Source organism: Halichoeres trimaculatus, unplaced genomic scaffold (assembly GCF_033239565.1).
Source record: "Halichoeres trimaculatus isolate MK-OKI-2021-1 unplaced genomic scaffold, fHalTri1.1 fHalTri1_scaffold_15, whole genome shotgun sequence".
In the NCBI taxonomy this organism is placed as follows: domain Eukaryota; kingdom Metazoa; phylum Chordata; class Actinopteri; order Labriformes; family Labridae; genus Halichoeres; species Halichoeres trimaculatus.
The window spans coordinates 24912804-24936030 of record NW_027437193.1 but is presented as its reverse complement, the minus strand read 5'-3'; the positions used below and the strand labels follow the sequence as shown (position 1 = coordinate 24936030).

Sequence of the window (23227 nt, the reverse complement as noted above, 5' to 3'; positions counted from 1 at the left end):
TTTTTTTTTTTTGCACTGTCTTCTGCATTTTTTGATGGTTTTGAGCATTTGAAGGCCTACCCATGGAAAAATTGTAAAACAGGCTGTTAGTTTTAATATGTGTAATGTTTGTTTGTGCATCATTTATGTGCATATAAAATAAACAAAATGAAATGGGAACAAAATACATAAACACAATCATATTTTGTTGTTCTGAGTAATCAAGTTGGGCATCCATTGTCATCAGCTTGTGATGTCAAGAGTTGATCTTCACATATTGGAAACAGCCTTGTCAAATGTGTTTATTTACTGCTGCTGATAAGAGAAAGAGTTGAGATAACATGTTAGCTATTTCATCTTTGTACAACATTTTTACAAGTGTCTTCTGTCTGAAATGAATGCCTGAGAAGCACTGTAGTGTCTTGAATATGCCTTCACTAAAAACAGCTGGACTGACTGAGCCTGTGGGTTTACACTTACACAAACAGTAACAAGTAAGACAGACAATGCAGGGTACACTGGACAATGATGAGAACAAGCAGAGACCAGCATGCAGGTATCAGAGCAGAGAGGGAAAACAAGGCACGTGTTCCCAGTTTTTGTCTTTGTCTCGAGCCAAGACAAACACTAGCGAGTACATGCTCACATACACACACACACACACACACACACACACACACACACACACACACACACACACACACACACACACACACACACACACAGAGAGAGAGAGAGAGAGAGAGAGCTGACTGTCTCAACGAGTCTAGGCTTTTTATACATGCATTCCTGAATGTTACACCAGGGTCACACCATGTTGCCACTCTTCATTAATGTTATGCTGAGTATAACAAAAGATGTAGGCATTAGCTAATAGCATGAGTGCACACTCCTCCAGCAGTGTTTGTAATCTGATACACTTTTAAAAAAACATTACCTAATCCAATCCTGAATTTTCAACCCCACCATGTGTGAGAGCACCATGCATACCGTGCTTATAGGACATTAATCCCCATGGAAACAGGTTTGTTTGGGTATGTTGCTGCTTTGTGGCTTTGGTCAACATTTTAATGACTGTGCGTGTTTTACTTCTTCCCTACAGACCTCACACAAGAGTAGGTAGTGGTGTGCAGCTAACATTTGTGACTTCATACATTAATGAAAGGAGGTTCATGCTGAGGGTTTTCACCTGATTGAGCTTTTTTCAGACAGAAAATCTCATTCTGTCCAACCCACCACTACTTAGTGTGACATCAAATCAAACCTGTAAAATATTTTTAAACCTTTCCCTCTCCTCTCTCAACTTACCATGACACATGAAAAACCAATGTATCTCTGGGAAAGTTTCTCAGCCCCCAGGCACGTTTCTTTTCTCAGCAGGTCTGACATCAGCATGTGTGTCTGAGTGTGGTCTGTATTTTTGCATGTGTTCATGTCTATATATACATATGTATAACACTATCAGCAGCATATGCAAAAAAAAGGACAAACCGGTTTGTGGAACCCATAGGAACAACCATTCTTTCAGTCTTTTGAATGCTTTTGTTATAGTTAGTGGCACATAGTTATTGTCTTCAGCTGCATTCATGAAATGATTTTTAAAAACAGAGGAGAAAAGAATACTGATCTCAGACCAGCGTTTTTCTCTCCACCTGTGTTATATATTTCTACTGTGTCTCTGAAAAGAGACAGTAACAACATGGTCTTTTTATCATACAGTTTGCACAGAACCCATGTTGTACAGTATTGATAATACATGGGTGGAGGAATCACAGAGAAAATCATGTGACCCCAGTCAGAAGGTAAAGTGCCTTTACATTCTCTAATCTTTCACTTGTCTCCTTCAGATAGCCCAGGTCTCTGAGTGCACCATACACCTGGTTATCATAAGAGAAACTTTCTCAACTGTATGCTAACATTTGACCATATTGCACATATTCCCTACAAACCTGCTTTCTGTGGACCATGTTAAGAACTCTGATAAAACCTATTGTGAGTGTAGTGTAACACACACTACCTCCAAATCTGATCTTGTGAACAGGAGCACTATCACACTACACACCCCACTGGCTGCTTTCCTACTTTCTTTCTTTCCTTCCTTCTTTTTTTTCCTCCACTCAAAGTACAAGGGTAGCATGAGGGAGAACAGAGTGCCAGCAGCCCAGGACCGGTTGAAACCTGTATGGGTTGCAACTGAGGAGACACTTCCTCCACCCGGTGCATCATCAACCAAATCCAGACAGAGCTGGAAATGATGCATGACTTCAGCACCCAGGGTCCTATTGACTGTTGAGTTTGCAAATATGAAATAAGATGAAATAAGATAAGATAAGATAAGATAAGATAAGATAAGATAAGATAAGATAAGATAAGATAAGATGAATTAAATAGATAAGTGGATAAATAATTAGATAGATGGAACGAAAACTGCTGCCAACATAATGACTCATGTCTAACAAAAGAAGAGTGTTTGAAAAGCACATGTGAGTAATCTTAACTAGTCAGCTAAAGTCATTTTAGCACCATGAGGCATTCTGTTGCGTCTGAGGCAGAAACAAAGACACGGAACTCAATGATGCATTCATATACCATGGGAAAAGAGAGCGTTATCCCCAAAGTCCTTGTATAAATTCCTCACTTAATCTAAAAAGCGCAAGGTTCGTGCTGATTGCGAATGCCACACATGATCTGGATTCAAATGGAAAAGGTTATCTTTTAAGAATCATTTTTTCCCCCTGTATAATTTAACAATACCTTCTTGTGCCTGTGCTAGACTAACTTGACAAATCCAGCCTCCAGTTGTGTGACCCCTGCACTGAATTGGAGCAACAGTTTGGCGGTAAGCACATCTTATCGACTGCATTTACTGAACGAATTCATTTAGTTGGATTTTATTTTTGAAAATGAAATCCCAGAGTTTTCACTCATAGCCCCGCTCTAACCTGCTCCCTTTCCTAACAAGTAACGTCCGTTTTTCTAAATTAGCTACGCAGTTAGCGATTGTGGCCAAAAGGCTTGAGAAAATCGTTTTGTTTTGTTTTTGTTTGTTTAAATGTGTTTGCCCATTTAACGCTTGTGTCTGATTATGTGACTTACATTATTCAATCTAATGTTATCAAAGTACAGTGGACATTCATCATTGTGAACTTTTTGTGCCGTTGACTGTTGGTAACATTTAAGTTCCACGCTCCTTGAATGCAGCATCTGATAAACCAGCAGCCGGCAAGCAGGCGGTGTCTTCGGGAAGGTGCCGTAATGACATCCTCCAATCAGAAGCGCCCATAACACCCACAACAGCGGTCCGTGCGGCTCCATATTGGATCTGCCTTTTCTTAGGAATACGTTGTGCCGGAGGTTTGCCTGTGCTTATAGTTTAACGCCCGGCCAAGCAGTCGGTGCCGCTGCCCGGGCTCAGTTATGAAGGAGGCTGCCGACAAACCGGGCTGTCAGCAACAAATGTTGTTCGGAGCTTTGTTCGACTCACCAGCGTCATTACCGTAATGTTTAACGGGGCTGAGAAATTAGGTTAGAGGCGCACCTGAGTGAGGAGCGAAAAGTGGCATGCAGGCTGTGGAAGAAATAATTGGATTGAGATAACACCAAACAGTAGGCAGTAAGTACATTTTCGTTGATTATAAATGTATACGTTTTTTCAGTAAATATAACGTATGACTGTCTTCCCGCGTGATCGAGGAGAAATGTTTTTTTTTTTTAGAAAATACTTTAGTTTGGCTACCTGGGGTGAATGTTTAACAACGGGGCACATGCGGCTTCTCAATTTCACATGTTTCAACAAGTCACCTGACCCGGTACGCCAACAGACAACTTACTGCGCAAGAAACCCTCACGTGAGGGAGACAAAAGTCTAACGTTTCTTTCAGCCACGGAGATATCTCATTTCCTCTTGTGGTGTCTGCCTGCAGAAACATGTTTATAACATATCCTCGTGCCCGTTCTGTGACGCTCCTCTTCTCCATCTTGAGCCCATGTTTCACCCGCAGACCTGCCCGTAGTTAGGTTTATTTAATTGTCTGGAAGCCATGTTTAAATTCATGCCTTGATTTAATTATGTGATGCTTATGCTGCTGTCACATGGTGTTCTGAGTTTTATGCAATCTGCGCTCAGAGTAGCCGGTTCCTCTACAGGTTTAATCCAGATCAGAGGAGATGCGTCCCCCTCCCCCATGGCTTTTTACTTCTTTGGTAGTTTACTTTTCTGCCATATGTGTCAAAACTGGGTTGGCAATAAAAACAGCAGCAGCCCTGTAAACTTCGTCACTGTAGCAGAACATGAACGTTGATTGAACTTCTTGCCAACATCTGAACAATGCTCTAATTTACAATCTAAAACAACCCCACAATTTGCTATCAGTATTGTAAGAATCATAAAAGGAAATAAACAAACAGAAGGTCTTTCAGTTTAATGTAATACTTAAGCTATAAAAAGCCTATGATGTAAGGTTAACTCCTGCAGGGAAGAGGAAGACCTCTAGCTTTGTGTACCTACTCCAATCTGAATCTGTCCTGACTGACTGGTGTCAGACTGTTTGATATAAAAGTCATTTTATGGCACTTATCAGACTTGGGAAAGTCACAGCAACACTAAAAACAAAGCAGCTAGATGGAGTTTGGTCATCACTAATTGAACTATTGAATGCTTGACCTGAGTTCAATCAGAGGGCACGTTGCTGCTGTATCACAAGTCCCAAGATGCACAGCGATCATATCAGATAGTTCCAAAGCCTATTTTTTTAAAATAATGTAACTTTTAAGTAAATGAAAACATACAAGTTAAAGCACTATTAAACATTCTTCTTTGTAATTTACATGTTAAAAATGCAGACTATATTGGTATGTTGTGAATTTGTCCTGCTTAAACTCCTACAGAGGTCTTAGAAATGCCAGCCCCACTTAAAGAGCTACATTTAGGTATTAGGGAGAATTTGACTGGAACATGTTTAATATTGGAGCAATGAAAAGTTAGATAGCGCTTCTTTCTCTTTTGAAAATTTTGTAGACATATTATTTAAACATCAGTCATATATTCATTGTTTACATGCTGCATTTTCATACAGCTCCAGTGATACAGAGGTCCAGTGTTAAACACTGAATCAGATGGTCAAATCAGGCTGGAGCAGACAACACTGAAAATAAAATTTGTTCAACTGTAACCAACTGTAATGACTGTTTATCTCTACTTTTTGCAGAGGGAAGGCCTAGAAGAAACTGATAGTTGTTGAAGCTGTAATGAGAGTACATGTCAAGAGTTAAAGCTGATAAAATCAGTCAGGATGTTAAAACCCTAAAAAGCTTCATGAAACAGTTAATAATGTTGTGTACGTACACTGTCACAGTCAGTCAAGAAGATATTTATAGATATTCAGGAGTTTTAAAGTTTTGTTAAAACACAAAGCATATGATTTCTGTTGGGAGGGAAAAAAAAGAATAAAAGATTTTTTTTTTATTTTGGCAAGTGGAGGCTGAAGAGAAATATAATCTGCTTAATAAAAAAATCAAATACCATTCATACCTCACAGGATTAAGTCAAATCTAAATTTTTCTACAACTGTTTCATTCCTATTCATGAAAAATGAATCCTATTTTGAGTGCAGTCCAGCCAGATTCAGCATGTCTTCTGTCTTGGTGTGCAGTATGAAATATTCAAAACATGTCACTGAGATATTGCTTTCCAGTGTAATGCGATGGCTGAAAGAAAATCCATTATTTATTAACTTAAGGAAGTACATAAATCCTACTTTAAAGAGTTTTTCTATGAAAGTTTTTGTATGCATTGCATGCTGGAGAGGAAGTGATATGTCACCTAAGCAGTTTACCGGATGCAGAAAGTGACACATGGTCTCACTAAAAACCAGCGTGGTCCTAAAAAAAACATCCTTGTGCCAAATGCCTTAGTGAGTCAGACGAGTTAGAGCACTTCTTATCCCGACATCAAAGGCTTCTGCTCTGTTCCAGTAATAACATGTTGTAAGAAGTCTGGATTTAGCTAAACCCTGGCTCTGTGTTTTAACATCATTAAAACATTACTGAATGAAACGAGACCAAACAGTCAAAGGGACGAGAGGAGGGCGAGGCTCTCAGGGATGGAGTGATGGTTACACATCTACACCGTGTACAGCTGCTAGTATAGGAACTGCTTCCTCTTCTGGTTTTATAAACTCACGCTCTTAAACCTCTTTTTCAAAAAAAAAAAAACTTGATTATTAGACATACTTGTTTGCCATACTAAACAAAACCTTTAAATGTGAGTTAAAGCTCCTGTGAGGGGTTCGAGACTATTTATGAAACTAACTGAAACTTCCGGTAAATAAATCAACAAAGATAAATTGGGCATCACTTTGTCCAGAGCAGGGGTCACCAAACTTTTTGAAGCCGATTGGCACGACGGGCTACTTGTCTGAAACAGATGTCCTGAACAGAATTGCAAAGATCACTTTTTAATGACACTAATCATAGTAGAAGTGGTAATACTATGGGGAGAGACTCTTCACAGGTCAATGTTTATTATTCCACTATTATTATTAATGATTTACACAACATTGATGGTAGGAAGTAGCCCCATTGTGACCAGTGCTGTTTTTTGGTAGCATTTCTTTTCTTTTTTTTTAATATATATATATATATATATATATATATATATATATATATATATATATATATATATATATATATATATATATATATATATATATATATATATATTATTTACAGATTTTTCAATTTACAATAATCAATATGCTGGTAGTAGAATACACCAGAACCTATTTTGATCAAATACACAAATAAACTCAAGTACAAAGATACAGGACACATGGACATTAAGGAATGACAGTTAAACAGACAAACAAACAAGACACACACAAAAAAACAAAACAAAAAACAAAAAAACACACAACATAACATGGCTGTCAGTCCATGGTACATAGTAGTAATAGAACAAAAAGTTTTAAAGTTGTTGATACAAGAGCAACAGTTCAGTAATGAAGTAAGCGACATAAGGATATGGTAGAAGAGACACAACCTTGGGACCACCAAAATGGTCTCATGAAAGCAAGCTGATGCCACAATGTGCCAAAAAAGGTCTCCAAACTCTCAAATTTAATCTCTGTGTTGGGTTTGTGCAGATGCAATTTCTCCATTTGAATAACGTAATTGGTAACATTTCTCACGGGAACCTTATGTGGTTCTTGTGGGCGCCCAGGTGCCCCCTGGTACAGAAGGAGTGTCAAAATCAGTAAAACTTCAAAGTACCTCATAGGAGCGTTAAGTCAGGAATACACACAGTACAGTACTTAGAGAAAATAGAAGTTAGTTTTTTCCCGACTTTGGTCAAAGAGGACAGGGCAGGAAACCTTGTGAGAGTGGGGAGTGACGTTGGGTTAAGGAATCTTAGGTTGGTTTTGAAACAAGAGCTATAGGGCTAGCCACATAGTGAGTGCAACCCAACCCACTAGGTCATAGCAGCACGTCCAAATATGTTATTTTTATAAATAAATGACTGTGTGGTAAATACATCACCCCTAACTTTACTTTATTTCTTTTCTTTTCTTGGTTTTGCCTGTTTTCCTTTTTAACACCGTACCAGGGGACAACAAAACCATGAAAAATCAAAATTTAAGTTTTGACTAAAAACACAGAATTTGAGTGACTGTAGAACAAGTTATAAAGTATTTGTGTATTTAAACAGACTTCTCCTCCTTTGTTGCAGTGATGTTCACACTTACTGAGGTTGCTTCGTTGAACGACATCCAGCCGACGTACCGCATCCTGAAGCCATGGTGGGACGTCTTCATGGACTACCTGGGGCTGGTTATGCTCATGCTGGCGATATTTGCCATGACCATGCAGATTACCAAGGACCAGGTGGCCTGTCTTCCCTGTCTCGAGGACCCGGAGGAGGCTACAGGACCCAAACCAAACTCCTTCCCTCAGCAGACCACACAGGCCTCATCCACAGCCTCTGGGGCCCCCATCATGACCAGTGTCCCCCTCATCACAAAGGACATGCCGGACCATATCGTCCATGAGATCCACACCACACACCAACACACGTCTATGATGTCAGAGAAATACCCCAGTCAGCCTCAGCCCACAGGAGTTAGGACCAACTTGGACTTTCAACAGTATGTCTTCATCAACCAAATTTGTTACCACGTTGCCTTGCCCTGGTATTCCAAGTATTTTCCATACCTCACCCTCATCCACACCCTGGTCCTCATGGTCAGCAGCAACTTCTGGTTCAAGTACCCCAAAACCAGCTCAAAGATTGAGCATTTTGTTTCCATTTTGGGCAGATGTTTTGAGTCTCCCTGGACAACGAAGGCTTTGTCTGAGACAGCGTGCGAGGACTCTGAGGAGAACAAACAAAGGTTAACCGGTACTCCCTCAGCACCAAAGCAGGTTTCTCTCGAAGGAAAGGATGATGGTGCAAATGCAAACTCAACCACGCCCATGCTTGGAGTCAAGTTTTCTGCAGATAAGCCCATGGCAGAGGCCCCCAGTAGCATGACAATCCTGGACAAGAAAGATGGCGAGCAGGCCAAAGCGCTCTTTGAGAAAGTGAGGAAATTCAGAGCTCATGTGGAGGACAGTGATTTCATCTACAAGCTTTATGTAGCGCAGACCGTTGTCAAAACAGTCAAGTTTATTCTGATATTGTCCTACACATCAACCTTTTTGGCTAAAATCAACTTTAAGCATGACTGTGAACCAGATATTAAACAGCTTACAGGATACAGAAAGTTCTTCTGTACACACAACATGGCGTTCATGCTAAACAAGCTGCTCATTAGCTACATGGCGTTGATTTTGATCTACGGGATGGCCTGCTTATACTCGCTCTTCTGGGTGTTCCGACGACCCTTGAAAGAGTACTCTTTTGAGAAAGTCCGAGAAGAGAGCAGCTTCAGTGACATTCCTGATGTCAAAAACGACTTTGCATTCCTCTTACACATGGTTGACCAATACGACCAACTCTACTCCAAGCGCTTTGGCGTTTTCTTGTCCGAGGTCAGCGAAAACAAGCTGAGGGAGATCAGCCTCAATCACGAGTGGACCTTTGAAAAACTGAGACAGCTGGTTACCAGGAACCCACAGGACCAACAAGAGCTGCACCTCTTCATGCTCTCTGGTCTTCCTAATGCTGTGTTTGATCTCACTGACTTGGAGGTGCTGAAACTGGAGCTGATTCCTGAGGTGAGATTCTCGGCTAAAGTCTCTCAGATGACCAGCCTGCAGGAGCTGCATCTCTGTCACTGTCCGGCCAAAGTGGAGCAAACTGGTTTTGCTTTCCTGCGCGATCATCTCCGCTGCCTCCATGTCAAGTTCACAGATGTCGCAGAGATCCCAACATGGGTGTACTTACTGAGGAGTCTGAGGGAGCTGAACCTGATCGGCAACCTGAGCTCAGAAAACAACAAAATGATTGGTCTCGAGTCCATGCGGGATTTGAGGCATTTGAAGACGTTATGTTTGAAGAGCAACCTCACGAAAATGCCCACCAACATTACAGAGCTTTCACCTCATCTGATTAAGTTGGTGGTGCACAACGATGGTACTAAACTGCTGGTACTGAACAGTCTGAAAAAGATGACAAGTCTCATCGAACTGGAGCTGCACACCTGCGAACTAGAGAGGATCCCCCATGCCATTTTCAGCTTGACCAACCTGCAGGAGCTTGACCTGAAATCCAACAACATCCGGACCATCGAGGAGATCATCAGCTTCCAGCACCTGAAGAGACTGACCTGCCTGAAGCTGTGGCACAACAAAATCATCACCATCCCATCATCCATCGGACAGGTCAAGTCTCTGGAGGCTCTGCACCTCTCCCACAACAAACTCGAGTCCCTTCCTCCAGCTTTGTTCACGCTGCCCAAACTGCGGCATCTAGACTTGGGCCACAACTCCATCACAATCCTCCCTCCTGATGTAGGTCTCCTCCACAACCTGCAGCACTTAGCCATCAACTCCAACAAGCTGGAGGTGTTGCCAAAGCCTCTGTTCAGATGCAACAAGCTAAAGGTGTTGTGCCTGGGGAACAATGCGCTCACCGTGCTGCCAGAGGCGGTGGGTCAGCTGGTGCAGCTCACTCAGCTGGAGCTCAGGGGGAACTGTCTGGACAGACTGCCCGCCCAGCTGGGGAACTGCCGAATGCTGCGCAGGAGCGGCCTGGTTGTGGAGGACCACCTCTTTGATGCACTGCCCGTGGAAGTGAAGGAGAGTATCAGCCAAGAGACCCCTGCCTCCTTTACTAGTGGCTTATAGCACAAAAACCCAGCCAGGCTGGCACTTCTGGTGGCTCATGACAAGTCTGTTTAATGGATGTAAGAGTAACATTTTTTTTCGTAATATCCTTGGAAATTGATGCATTGTAGAAGTTTTGTGATACTGGTATCGGCCTCCAGTATTGCCTAAAAATCAGTAACAGGAATCAGCAGTTTTACCTGTCAGTGCACTCATCAAACACTGTAAACAACCAGCCTCCAACAAGGCTAATCATGGTACATAATGATGTGACAATAACAAACAACAGAGCAGTGCTAGCAGCATGTAATGGTAATCAGAGCTAGCAAGATAACAACAATCAGTGTTTTTCCAACAATGTTATGTATATTTTTTAAATTACACTAGTGTCAGAGGGATACTCAGTACAGTACTCAAGTCCAGGTATCCCAGTCGGTACTTGAAAGGAAATATTTGTATCAGATCATCTCTTGTTTTAATGATTATTTTAATAAGGTGTCATAGATGCCTATGTATAAATAGACGGATAAGGTTTCTCTTGTTGCTGAGGATCTTATTCAGCAACCTTTAGGGAACAGTTTTGTCGTAGCTTTCAGTATAAAAACATTAGATGTTTAGCGGTACCACTCTAGACCAAAACTGTTTCCTCTAATAGCACGGTATGTAGATTTCATGTTTAGGTACTCAGGTATAAGTGTAACCACGGGGAACAATCTTTTTGCCTTAACTGCTGCTATTTTTTTATAGTGTGGGCTTTCACAAACAAAAGGCCAAAAATGAATATTTCATGTTTCCGTGTCAGTTTTTTTTTTCAATCCATGCAGATCTGTCTACATGTTATACCAGACATCACAATGCAAACACTTCCTTCTTGGTAGCTTTTCCACTTTTCTTGAAATAATGTAACTTTTCTGATCGACTTGTAGCTGACAGAATGAGTTTCGAGTTGTAAAGCTCAGGTGGAGACTAAGCACCAGAAATGAACCTTTATCTTCTTTTTGTAGAGATTGTATACTAAGGCCTATAGTAATCATTTGCACACGCACAAAATGTAATGATTTGGAGATCGTTGAATGTCCTTGGTGATAACATGTCCTAGTAACAACGTGAGCTGATAAAAGAAAGGGAAATCTGTTGACTGTCTTTTTTTTAAAATCATGCTTTAAAGATGTGTTACAGAGCAGGTCACAGGTAGGACTAATTATTTCCACATGTCAGAATTGTATATTGACAACAAACATGTCTGCCTTCATTCTTTTCAGTGTATATCTGTGTAGGTGTGTATACAGTGTGTATTCCTCCTGAGAGCTGCTGTAACACCTCTGTGATCCTACGCTCAAAGTCCACTGCTTTATGGCACAATAAACAAGGTTTTAGATGAATGACTTGTCATTACTCAGCTTCTACTCAACACTCTGCTTTAACTCAGTGCTCTGCTGCTATAAATGAGACATGCACAAATGCAGCTTTGAGGTTTTCACTAAAAGTAGGAAACTTGTGAATTTCTTTTAGAATTTGGACACATTACCACAGATATGATCAAAGTTGTTTTGCCGCCATCTAAAAACAGGAAATGTGAAAAGAAAAGAAACAACCACACAAAGTTAAAGCACTTTAATTGATCTTAGAAGCTTCACTTTATGTCGGTTACAATCACAAAAACCTGATCTACATAAATCTTTCATGCATATCTCTGTCCGACATTCTGACAAAATACTTATTTCAGAGAACACTTAATAAGATTAGACTTGTTATTCTCACGTTTGGACTTGACATGTTATTTTTCATTACTCATATCATATGCCACATTCACTGGACTGATTTATAGACACATTTACAGCCAATACTTATTATTATTTTAAACACTGCCTTCATAAAGTCACCTCGTTGCATACTGTATGCATTTCATAGGAACAAGTACCAAAACAAGTACAAAAAAACTGCATAGGCTGGATTTACCTGGCAAAAAGGACATTTTCATTTGGAAATGTTAAATAATTTTTAATGCTCTAAATACTTTAGAGCTATGCTTTTGATAAAGACATTTCATGAAATTAAAGGGTATCAAAAATATTTAAAGTATGTCTCTGTCGCATCAACTATACAATTAAGTTTAATGTAAAAGTAACATCAATTTGTTAGAATCCATGTCTCTCTCATTTTTTATACAAGGCCCTTTGGATCTGATCAGAAAACAAGGTTCATATCCCAGCAGCAGGTTTATTTTGGTGGTTTTAAGTACATGAACCATGTGAAAAGGCTGTAATCAGTTTCCCATTCTGTCCTCTACCCACTGTCTTATATTCTGAATGAAGGTATAAAATCACTAAAATAAAATTACTTAATAAAAAATAATTTTGTCCTCCCTGGTCTTCTGTATAATGACCTTTAAACCCATGTGTTTATTTTTTATTTCCAGTGCTGTGAGGAGACAGATGGAATAAGGTTGAAGTGACCTCAGTAAATTCATGGGAACTAGGATAGTCTTAACCTGCTCAGTCCATACCAGCCCACAGTCCACATGATGTGTTATCCAGTTCACTGACTTTTAAGAAGCTGTACCTCCTTTCCCTCTCCTTTCTTCTAACTCATAAGGCTTAAATTACATAATCTATAATCTCTGTCACCAGACTTATGATGTTAACACAATGAATATAGATGTCTCATGTTCATCCATTCATAAAATCCTATAGAGGAGATCTTTGCCAGTATTACCATCATATTCAGATACACAGTACAGTGGTCAGGGACTTGAGACCTCTGTAACGTTTATGTGAGTGAGTCCTGTTGATTGTTTAACAATACCTCCTCTGTTTATTCCCTGTTTCTCTTCACCATGTCATACAGGTCATGCATGTTGTGTGTGTATGTAGTCTTCTGTTCAGCAGTCAAATTGGAGGGAGTGCAGTGCAATTGGGAGTAACCAAACTTGTCTGAGAATGTGAAGCATGACCTTTCTGCTCTTGAGAGTCACAGTCCTGGTTCATTATGATGGGATATGATCTGGAAGGCCTTGCTGATAGGTTGTCATGCTTTAGTAAACCACTAATGCATTTTGCTAATCAAGTTACTGATCATTTTATACAACATTTGCCTCTGCTCACATTTGCAGTTAATGGGTTTATCAGACCAACAAAATCAAAAGACCTTAGGGGTTTATTAGGACTCAGGGGGACTGGAGACAGAGGGACAGTCACTGAAAGAAGCAGACACAAAGGCCACTCTGTTCTCACGATTGAAAGGATGTACCTGTAGCAGGCCCAGAGCTACTCAGAGTTGTAGAAATCTCAAAGGTTAACTAACCAGCTGCGGTTTTGTTTTTTGAAAGATCAATCAAATATGCACTGGTACATAACCTAAACTTACTTGTCCTATGGAAGACACAAGGTGGAAACAGTTGTGTTTTTAGACCTTCATCAATGAAGTCTTGTGCTTCTGACATTAATGTGAACTCCCATGACAGGTTTAACTTATTTAATTTTTTAGTAGCGAACCTCAAAAGAAAAACAAAAAACGTTACGTATTTGTCGTCTAAATGTCATTTTATCCACTCTCACAGTTGTGTTTAATTTTCTGTGGCGTCAGAGCCAGGTCCATCCGGGTCTGTCATCTGTAGCAACATGCTGCCCCCTGTCGGCAGGTGTCAGTATGTGTTAGCCAGCTAGTTGTGATTGAGTTAGCTTCACTCCTGCCCTCATAGCACATGCAAACCTGCCTGCATCGGTTAAAACGAAATCAAACATGAACAATCAGAAAAAGACAGTTCCTTCAAAGCCTTCAGCGCCTCCACGACATATACATACTTCAAAACGACCGAAGAAAAAGGCGCAGCAGGAAAGGTAACACCCTCGACACCTAGCTGTGAGCTAATGTGGACCTTTTGTTTACGTTATGTGATGAAAAAAATAACATTGAAAATAGAAATAATTGTTTCTGTAATATCCACATCTGAAGTTGTCTTTTATGTTTTGTCTTTTGAGAGGGCGTGTTATGAGACCGCCTGTCACCTTGAGCAACTTTATCAATAAACTATCCTGTGAAGAGTCAAGGAGCTAATGCTAAGTGTTGATATGTTTGCTGTTGTGTTGGCTGCAGAGTTTTAACACCATTAAACAAGCAGATGTGTTGACCACGTGTTAATTTGCATTAAGTTGTCTTGAAATGTCTTTTTCTTCCCACCCTTTGCGACAAAGAATACCATTTGGCTACAAAGAAGCTATGCAGTTCATCACAGGGAAGCTGTCCCAGTACGAACAGAAAATGCAAACCACTTCTGAGGCTCAGAAACCTGAAGGTAACTTATGTGGACACCTAACCACGCATCAAGACAGAATATCAAGATTTACACACAGGGCTATGTCAGTTAATTTGGTTGGAGTGTAGTTATCTCACTGTACTTGGAAAGTTGAAAGGAAATGTGTGTGTGTGTGTTATAATAATAATAATAATAATAATAATAATAATAATAATAATAATAATAATTATTATTATTATTATTATTATTATCATCATCATTGCAATTTTAATAAGACTTAAATCAAGGATATGTGATGTTTGGTCAAGATGGCATTATATGTCCTTAACTTAGTTATTAAGATGCAGTTAGATGTATTAGAATTAAAGTTGTTGATATGGTTACTAATATTTAACTGTTGATCAATAAACTGAAGAATCCGTTAGCGTCAGTAACCCTGACACTTAGTACACTCTCTCTATTTAACAGAAATCCCTTTTTTATTCTTTTCCTTGACTTGGTCCTGATTTGATCTTGTCCTTTTCTTATGTTTGGTTGTTCATTTATGCTTAGTTGCAAGGTACAGAGGCAATTAAGACATAATCATTTTGTCCAAATAATTATTACTTTAAAGAGTTTTAAAGTTTTAACTGCATTCAAATGCAACTACATCTCAAAACTCAGTAGAGACACTTGATGAATCTGAAGATTTGTAACTTTAAAGAGAACAGTTGAATACAACCCTGCATAAAACTTTAAGCAAATATTTAATGTCTTTTTCCAAATCATTACAGTTTATTTTTGGTCTATTATTGAGAAGCTAACAGAAATTAGCCAAGCCTAACTTGTTTCAGGTATTTACTGAGTGACTGAGGTTCTGCATAATCTTATTTCTAATGCACTGAGTCTTTACATGTAAATGCTTCATTGTTTTGTTGCCTTTCACATAATTCAGGACCTGCTCCTTTGAAATGGAAGTCTTCATTCCAGCCTTTAGATGCGCAAGAAGAGGGCCCCTCTGAGGAAAACACCACAGCCAGTCCAAAAAGGTAAAGCTGCTCTGAGATGTTAGAAATCCAAGTAATGGACATAATGTCAGAATCCTTAAATTTAAGCCTCTCTTTTTAGCTGGTGGTGACTTACAGTTCTAGAGTTGAGAGTGCAAGTGTCAGTATTAGGGATGCACGATATATTGGTATTGATATCGGTATCCGCTGATGTTGGTCTTTTTTTTTTTTTACATATTGGTATCGGCTGATTAGTAAAAGTAGGGCAATATTTACTCATTAGCTGCCGGTCATTTTTTTAGAGCATCTTGTACGATCTTTCAAGGCTCAAATAATATTGTTTTCTATGGCTATGTAAACACCAAAACGTACTTTTTTGATCATGTTCATCTCGGGGGCTCCATCTTTTGATCCTTTCCATGTTCGTCTTTTCTTGCGATCATGCTTTTTCTCTTTGAGCTACCTCGACTCATCATCTGTGTCGAGATTTTTTGTTTTTGTTTTACCAGTATTGATATTAGTAAATGTCAGTTATTGACCATAACAGCAATATTGATATCGGTATCGGCCTAAATTTTCACATCAGTGCTTCCCTGGTCAATATTGTTGCAATGCCTTACAGAGAGACTCAAGGACTTGTTAGTTTGCTTGCTCACTGGAAGCATTTTTTGAATACTTTACAGTTATTTTACAATAAATGTGTAACTGTAAAATAAACAGGTAACATGTAACAGACACAAATACATTCCCCCTCTGTCTCCCTCAGGGATGAGCTGTACAATCCTTTTGATCTTGCCTCATCAGACTCAGAGACAGACATGCCTCAGAGCCCAGAGCAGAACCACTCCACACACGCTCAGGACGTGGAAAGTCAAAGTTTGTCTCCAGAAAGAAGCTGCAGTGAAGGAAGCCGCTGGAACTCGACTGTCCTGAGGCCTGGGAGCAGACCCCTTAGCAGGCTGGACTTTGGCTCTGTTACAATACCGAACATGAGTCAGGGTCTCAGGGACTCACAGGGTCTCAGGGACTCACAGAGTCTCAGGGACTCACAGGGTCTCAGGGACTCACAGGGTCTCAGGGACTCACAGGGTCTCAGTCCAGGTCATAGACCAACTGAACAGCAGGTTTACAGTCCAGAAACTGATCCACTTGTCCCAGCAGGCTGTGAGCCCAGAAACAGACCTGTGGACCACAGAGTTTGCAGCCCTGAGAGGGTTATTCCAAGCTCCTCCACCACCACACAGCTATTCCCCCCATCTTATGGAGGGCAGAGGACCAATGGAGAAGAGAGGATGACAGCCCCAGACTACACAGTCCCTGACTACAGGAGAGAGGTGTCACCAATAGCGAAGGTAAGGTGAAGCAGCAGTGAGAAAGAGCCTGTTTTGTTGTTGCAGCACTTACTGCTTACCTTGGATGTGCAGCGTGTGACCCTGTGCTTCTTTTGTTTTCTTCTCTGCAGTGTACCACTGTCAGATTATCACCTCCCCGGTTAAAGCGGGACTATCCGCCACATTTGGGATTCAATAAAATGGGTAAATTGACATCTGAGTGAAGCTGGGATCTATCATTTTAAATTACCTTCAGGGGAAACATCATTTAATGGATAATTAGCTTCTAATCACTATAGCAAGAGGTTTACCATGTGTAATTTTTGTGTATAAATTTCCTCTTTAAACCTAGTTTAACATGTATTTACTGTGTCTTTACATGATTATCAGAACTGGACCAAACCCCGCCTATCAACAAGGTGTCGAGACTTGGGAGCCGAAGTGTCGTAATGGACAAGTAAGACTCAAACTCCTGTTTCCCTAATGTTTAAAGATGATGTCATTGATGACACACCCTTATGTCTCTGCATGTACACACTACTCAGAACAGTAGCTAGGATTTAGATCTATGTATCAATGTTTTTTAATCATCAGCAAAGATAATTGGCTGAGTTCTTTTTCTTTCTTACTGAGTATGTTTACACTGTCAGTCATACCAGCAGCGTGTGGTTGAATTATCTCATTTTGACAGAAGCACCAAAAAAGTAATCTGATGGGTTGTTCAGTCCTGACAGATCACTCAAAAAAATCAATGCTAATAGATCTTCCTTTTTATACAAAGAACCTGGGGAACTAAGAGTTAGGATGACTGGTTTGTTAGCAAAATTTATGCTTCCCACCATAGACTGTATAAAACATGGGCGTAGTCTTGCCGACGTCACCTGTCTGTTTCTGAAACGGAAAATGAAGCACATCGGCTATAGTGGCCATATTGGTAGTGGTAAGGGCTTCGCCTACAGCCTGTCGGTCACATGACCCTGAGCTGTGCCTCTTATTGGGGGAGCTTGCGATCTTAATATCCTCTGAACTGCAGAGTTAGAAAAAAATTCACCCCCCGTACCGTGTGTGCTGGTAGTAAAATTAGCAACTCAGACAGGAGACGTTTTTTGAAGCAGGCTGTAAATAGGTTGATTTCTGCTTTGAAATTAGCTTTTTTTGGCTTGGTGTGTATGTGACTTCTGCTACTTCCGGAGCCAGCCTCAAGCGAACACAGCTGAGAAACACAGAGAAACAGCCTAATTTGGACTTCAGCATCGTCTCATATTCTTAGACCAGAGGTTGCCGCTTGTTCCCACCCTGAACATAACAGTGAAATGGTTTAGTGAGAGATGTCTTAACGTCACCGTTGCAACTTTGGTCTCAAGAACCATTATAGCTCCCAAGAGCGATGCAGACTGTGTCTTTTTTGTCTTGTAACTTTTATTTAAACAAGTGGAGAACAACATCCTGTTTTGCACAAAACACAGATGAGCAACATCTTTGCACAAAAACACTAAATGTAAATTTGGTACAATAGCAGCAAAAATAAATAAATAGATAAATGATAATAAAAATGTTGCATACAATTTCACTTTCAGGGGTTTTAAACAGACTTTGCTCTAGGCATAAAATATTGTGTTAACAAGCTGTATTACAATAACAAATAAAAATAGTACCATATGACTGCCAATATCAAAACAAAGCCCAGTGAACACACATCTGAACTTAGAACCTGTTCAGACAGACTGATACTTGCATGCACACACAGACAGACATATACACACACATTGTGCCTCACACTAAAGGGGTAGATGACAACTACCTACAATGATAGCACTCTGATTGATCAGAAGGTAAACGCTGCATGGTATTGAAATGAGATACAAAGGGTTGCCAAATAAGAAAAAAGTCATCCCTGGAGCCTCTGATTGTACACTTTATTTTCTCTAGTTGAAGAAAAAAACATGACCTCCCGAAGCCATTGGGGAAAAGACAGAGTCTTAGGAAAGTTCCAGCATAGCAATATGGTTTGTCGCGCTATAAGAGATGCAAATGCAATTATTTGTTCCTGCTGAGCAGATAAAACATTTGAAAGTATTTCAGTGGGACACCAAAAATGGCTACATGAAAACATGGTTGTAAATTAAAATCCAGCACTGTAGACATAGTTCTGGAGTACCCATTCCAATAGTCATGTAGCTCTGGACATAAAAAAAACATATGACTTAAGATTACATGGAGTGTTATGGCATCTGCTACAAATGCTCCTGTTCCTACTTAGCTTTAGCATTGACAGTTGCGCTATCTGGAAATGAGAAAAGACAGTTATAAAATTTTAGAAATTAATACTTTTTGATGTAGGTCAAAAGGAAGCACATTAATCCATGGAGGTTTAGAGTGAAGTAAAGGGAAATTAGAAAAGGTGGATGTATAATGCCTTATTTGAAAGTATCTGAAGAGATGTGACTGAGGTAGCCCATATGAAGACGATAAAGAAGAAAAAGTGTAGAATACCCCATTTACATACAAATTCTTGATACTTTTACTATACCACTGCAAAAAAGTCGAGTCTAACATTCTAACATTAAAGGGGGAAATAAATAACTTTTATATACTGGAGCCAAAACTGATGCAGATAAAAACTTAGAATAACATCTAAATTGCTGCCAAACTTTAAGAGTATCAAAAACAACAGGATTGTCTGTGTAAAAGCTATTTGTAGACTGTGTCTTAGTTGTAAATATTGAAACTCTGCAACTTTGATTGTCTTAAATTTGTGTCAGGAATCCCATCTGCTGCGATCTTTGTGATGTGGAGTTGGCGAATGGTCAGGAGCTGGAGGATCACCTGGAGAGCAAGAGTCACTGGGACACCATGGAGCACATCCAGCAACACAATAACTACGATGATGTCATAATGGCCTTCCTCCAGGTGAGACTGCACACCCCACGATTAAATACTGAACATCGCAGTACTGTTTTCTTGGTTTAACCGTGAGTCTGTGCAAATATTATTCTTCCTTTGACCCAAAAAGATGAGATTATGTAGAAATCTTTCACACAAGAGAAACTGTATCAGATTCTTTCAGAAACACAGTCAAAGAGAAGAGTTCCACAGTGGAGCATGAACTTAAGGTGTAAAGCAGTCAACTGCGAAGGATCAGCTGAAGTGATTTAATAGATACAGAGATAACACTATGATCAGTAACGATCGGTTTATTTCCTGCAGGACATCATGTTGTATAAAAGCCATCAGTGCAGCCGAGCCATAGAGGATCGTGCTCTTCCAGGTAAACAGCTTCAGTGATACACTGTTGATCATCACTCAGAGCAGCTTCGACCCAAACAGGGTCTAATCTTTTGTTATGTCAGCTCTGCAGGAAAATGACCATATGACTAAGATCGAGCTCTTCAGCTGTGCCGCCTGCGGAGTCTTCGTCGCCACATCAGCATCGTCAGTGCAGACTCACATCACCTCTCAGGAACACCTCATGAACACACAGGTAACACTCCTGTCAGGTGGAATGATGAGAATCATTTTTTATTCGAAATGTCCTTCAACAATGACCACACAGGAGTCAAGCTAAAGAGATGATGATGGTGATTTATTTCTTAAAGGAGTTTGAAGCGCGGCAGAGACATGATTGCCTCAACAAAGCAGAAACCATGATGAAGGAGCTGAAACCTCAGTTTGAACACTTCCTGCAGGTAATTTTTTTAGTTCGTTACCCTCCATAAAACTGTCACTTAACACTGCAGTTCTGCTTTCAGAACTTTAGAAAAGCTGTATCACTCATAGCAACGTAAAGTGTATGACACGCTCATGTCCAAAACAGCATTGTCAATCAGAATTTAGCCTTATGTTAAAATGTCTTACCTATGGGGTGTTTTTCTTTAATCTCTACATACCCAGCCATCAAAGTGTCTAAAAACATCTTAATAACCAAAATCAAGACATCTCAAGACATTTTTGTCCATCAAGATTAAGACATCTTAAAACAAAAATTTGAAGATGCCACTCATGCCTCAAGACATGACATAGGGTGCACCCAGACTGGGTTTTGTGTCTTGAAGACATTGGGTGTCTTAAGACATATACCTTAGATATACAGTGAGGAAAATAAGTATTGAACGCGTCAACTTTTTTCTCATCACATTTATTTCCAAAGATGTAATTCAAACAAAATTTCTACCAGACATTGGTATTAACTCAAATAATCCACACATGAAAAGAAATCACAACCTTCAGGTCCATAAATAATGATTATGTGGAATTAAGTTCGATAACACAGGAAAAAAGTATTGAACACACCATGGAGAGGCTGTATACTTTGGCAAGGAAATGCACCATACCACCTGAAATCTGTCAGTAATTATTACTTGAACTTCCAATTAGTGCAAACCAACATCAGCTGGGCTAGAGCAAATTGATGGTCCTATAAAAAATGTTGTTTTTTCACCAAGCAGTTAAATACGACACACCTCATGATGGGTAAAGGCAAAGAGCTCTCTGAAGACATTCACAACCTGATTGTTGCTCAGCATCAGAATGAACTGGTTACAGACTTATATCAAATCACCTGAATATTCCAGTCAGCACCGTTGGGGCCATTATTCACAAGTGGAAGAAGCACCACCTTACCATCAACAGGCCATGCACAGGAGCTCCTTGTAAGATTTCTGACCAGGGAGTCAGAAAGATAGTCAGAAGAGTACTCAACGAGCCAAGGACCACCCTGAAAGTGCTCCAGAAAGACTTGGAGGCAGCAGGTACAATTGTTACAGAGAAAACAATAGGCAGTACACTCCACAGCCATGGCCTCTATGGATGCTCAGCCCACAAGACTCCATTCCTCAAGAAAAGGCATGTTGAAGCTGGTTTAAAGTTTGCTAAACAGCATCTTGACAAGCCTGTAGAATACTGGGAGAATGTTGTCTGATCAGATGAGGCCAAAATTAAACTTTTGGGCTGTCATACTACATACCATGTTTGGAGGAGAAATGGCACTGCACATCACCCAAAAACACTACACCAACAGAGAAGTTTGGAGGTGGAAGCATCATGGCATGGGGTTGTTTTTCATCTCATGGTTTTGGCAAACTCCATATAATTGAGGGAGCAATGAATGGAGCCATGTATGGGGAAATTCTTGATATGAATCTGCTGCCATCCACCAGGATGATGAAGATGAGACGTGGCCGGACCTTCCAGCAGGACAACGATCCAAAGCACACGGCAAAGTTGACTCTCAAATGGTTCCAAAAGAAGAAAATCAATCTGTTAGAATGGCCTAGTCAATCACCTGACTTCAATCCCTTTGAACATTTGTGGAAAGAACTAAAGAAAAGGGTTCACCAGAGGGCACCAAAGAATATTCAAGATTTAAAGACAATCTGTGCAGAGGAATGGGCCAAAATCACACCTGAGTAGTGTGGGCGATTAGTTAAAACATACAAGAAGCTTCTGGAAGCTGTGATTGCAAACACAGGCTTCTCCACTAAGTATTAGATCAGTCTCAGCGTGTTCAATACTTTTTTCCTGTGTTATCGTACTTAATTCCACATAATCATTATTTATGGACCTGAACGTTGTGATTTCTTTTCATGTGTGGATTATTTGAGTTAATACCAATGTCTGATAGAGATTTTGTTTGAATTGCATCTTTGGAAATAAATGTGATGAGACAAAAGTTGACGCGTTCAATACTTATTTTCCCCACTGTATTTCCTTGGTAGAATATCGAGTAGATATTCTAGCAGTTAGTCAAGTTGTAGAATTAAATCAGTGATGAATATAAAACTCTTTCTGCCTTTATTATATTGCCAATTTATTAAAGCTGTATGTCTATGAAGTGTGGAGGCACCTGTGGTAACCAAAGGAAACCTGAGCACAGCATAGCTGGAGCATTTTAACAACACAGAAAACATCCTGAATGTGGATCTACTTTCCCGGTACACCTTGTTAGAAATAGCAAATAAAACCCAACAAAAATATAACTTTGAAGTGGATTCTACCCAGATTGTTTTGTGCTCTGTAGAAACACCTTACATATTGCTTAAATCTACTGTTTTCTCTCTCAGGGCAGGAGCATGTTCGAGTGACAGAAACCATCACCCCCTAAGTCTTCGCTGAGATCCGGCTCTGACTGAAACTGCCTTCTTCACATTGACACTGTACCTCTGGTGTACAGCGAACACTCACTGATCGTGTCATTCATGATTTGTCTGAATACTTGGGAGATATTTTTTTTAATCTTCTTTTACAGCACATGAACTTTCATCAGTCTGTCACAGTTCACATTCTGTCAGTATTTACGTTAACGAGGTCTGTCGCTTCAAGAGAGTTTGTTACCTTTGTAAACTGTGTGTTCATAAACTGTGCAAAAAGTGACTGGGAAAAAAAGTCAACTTGTTTCCTTGTTTTGTTTTTATTTA

The 23227-nt window shown here is 39.9% G+C and overlaps 2 protein-coding genes across 2 annotated transcripts; both read left to right on the top strand.

The window, feature by feature from the left end:
• The first annotated feature begins 3245 nt into the window (after positions 1 to 3245).
• On the top strand, positions 3246 to 12531 carry lrrc8da (leucine rich repeat containing 8 VRAC subunit Da). Its single transcript, XM_074687744.1, has 2 exons — positions 3246 to 3592; positions 7706 to 12531. Coding segments are annotated over exons 1-2 (2559 nt in total). The 5' UTR covers positions 3246 to 3591; the 3' UTR covers positions 10264 to 12531.
• A 1299-nt stretch (positions 12532 to 13830) lies between these two features.
• On the top strand, positions 13831 to 23070 carry LOC141803752 (uncharacterized). The gene is made up of 11 exons (XM_074687751.1): positions 13831 to 14081; positions 14436 to 14536; positions 15432 to 15525; positions 16250 to 16835; positions 16946 to 17018; positions 17205 to 17271; positions 19577 to 19724; positions 20022 to 20082; positions 20165 to 20295; positions 20411 to 20500; positions 22874 to 23070. Exons 1-11 carry the CDS (start codon positions 13984 to 13986, stop codon positions 22892 to 22894), a joined length of 1470 nt encoding a protein of 489 aa, XP_074543852.1. The 5' UTR covers positions 13831 to 13983; the 3' UTR covers positions 22895 to 23070.
• Positions 23071 to 23227: the final 157 nt, after the last annotated feature.

Excerpts from the sequence above, each read along its gene's own strand:
- LOC141803752 (XM_074687751.1), top strand. The coding sequence starts at position 13,984 with ATGAACAATCAGAAAAAGACAGTTCCTTCAAAGCCTTCAGCGCCTCCA. Across the intron at positions 16,836-16,945 it reads AGGTGTCACCAATAGCGAAG|TGTACCACTGTCAGATTATC; the intron begins GTAAGGTGAAGC and ends TCTTCTCTGCAG. Across the intron at positions 19,725-20,021 it reads TCATAATGGCCTTCCTCCAG|GACATCATGTTGTATAAAAG; the intron begins GTGAGACTGCAC and ends TATTTCCTGCAG.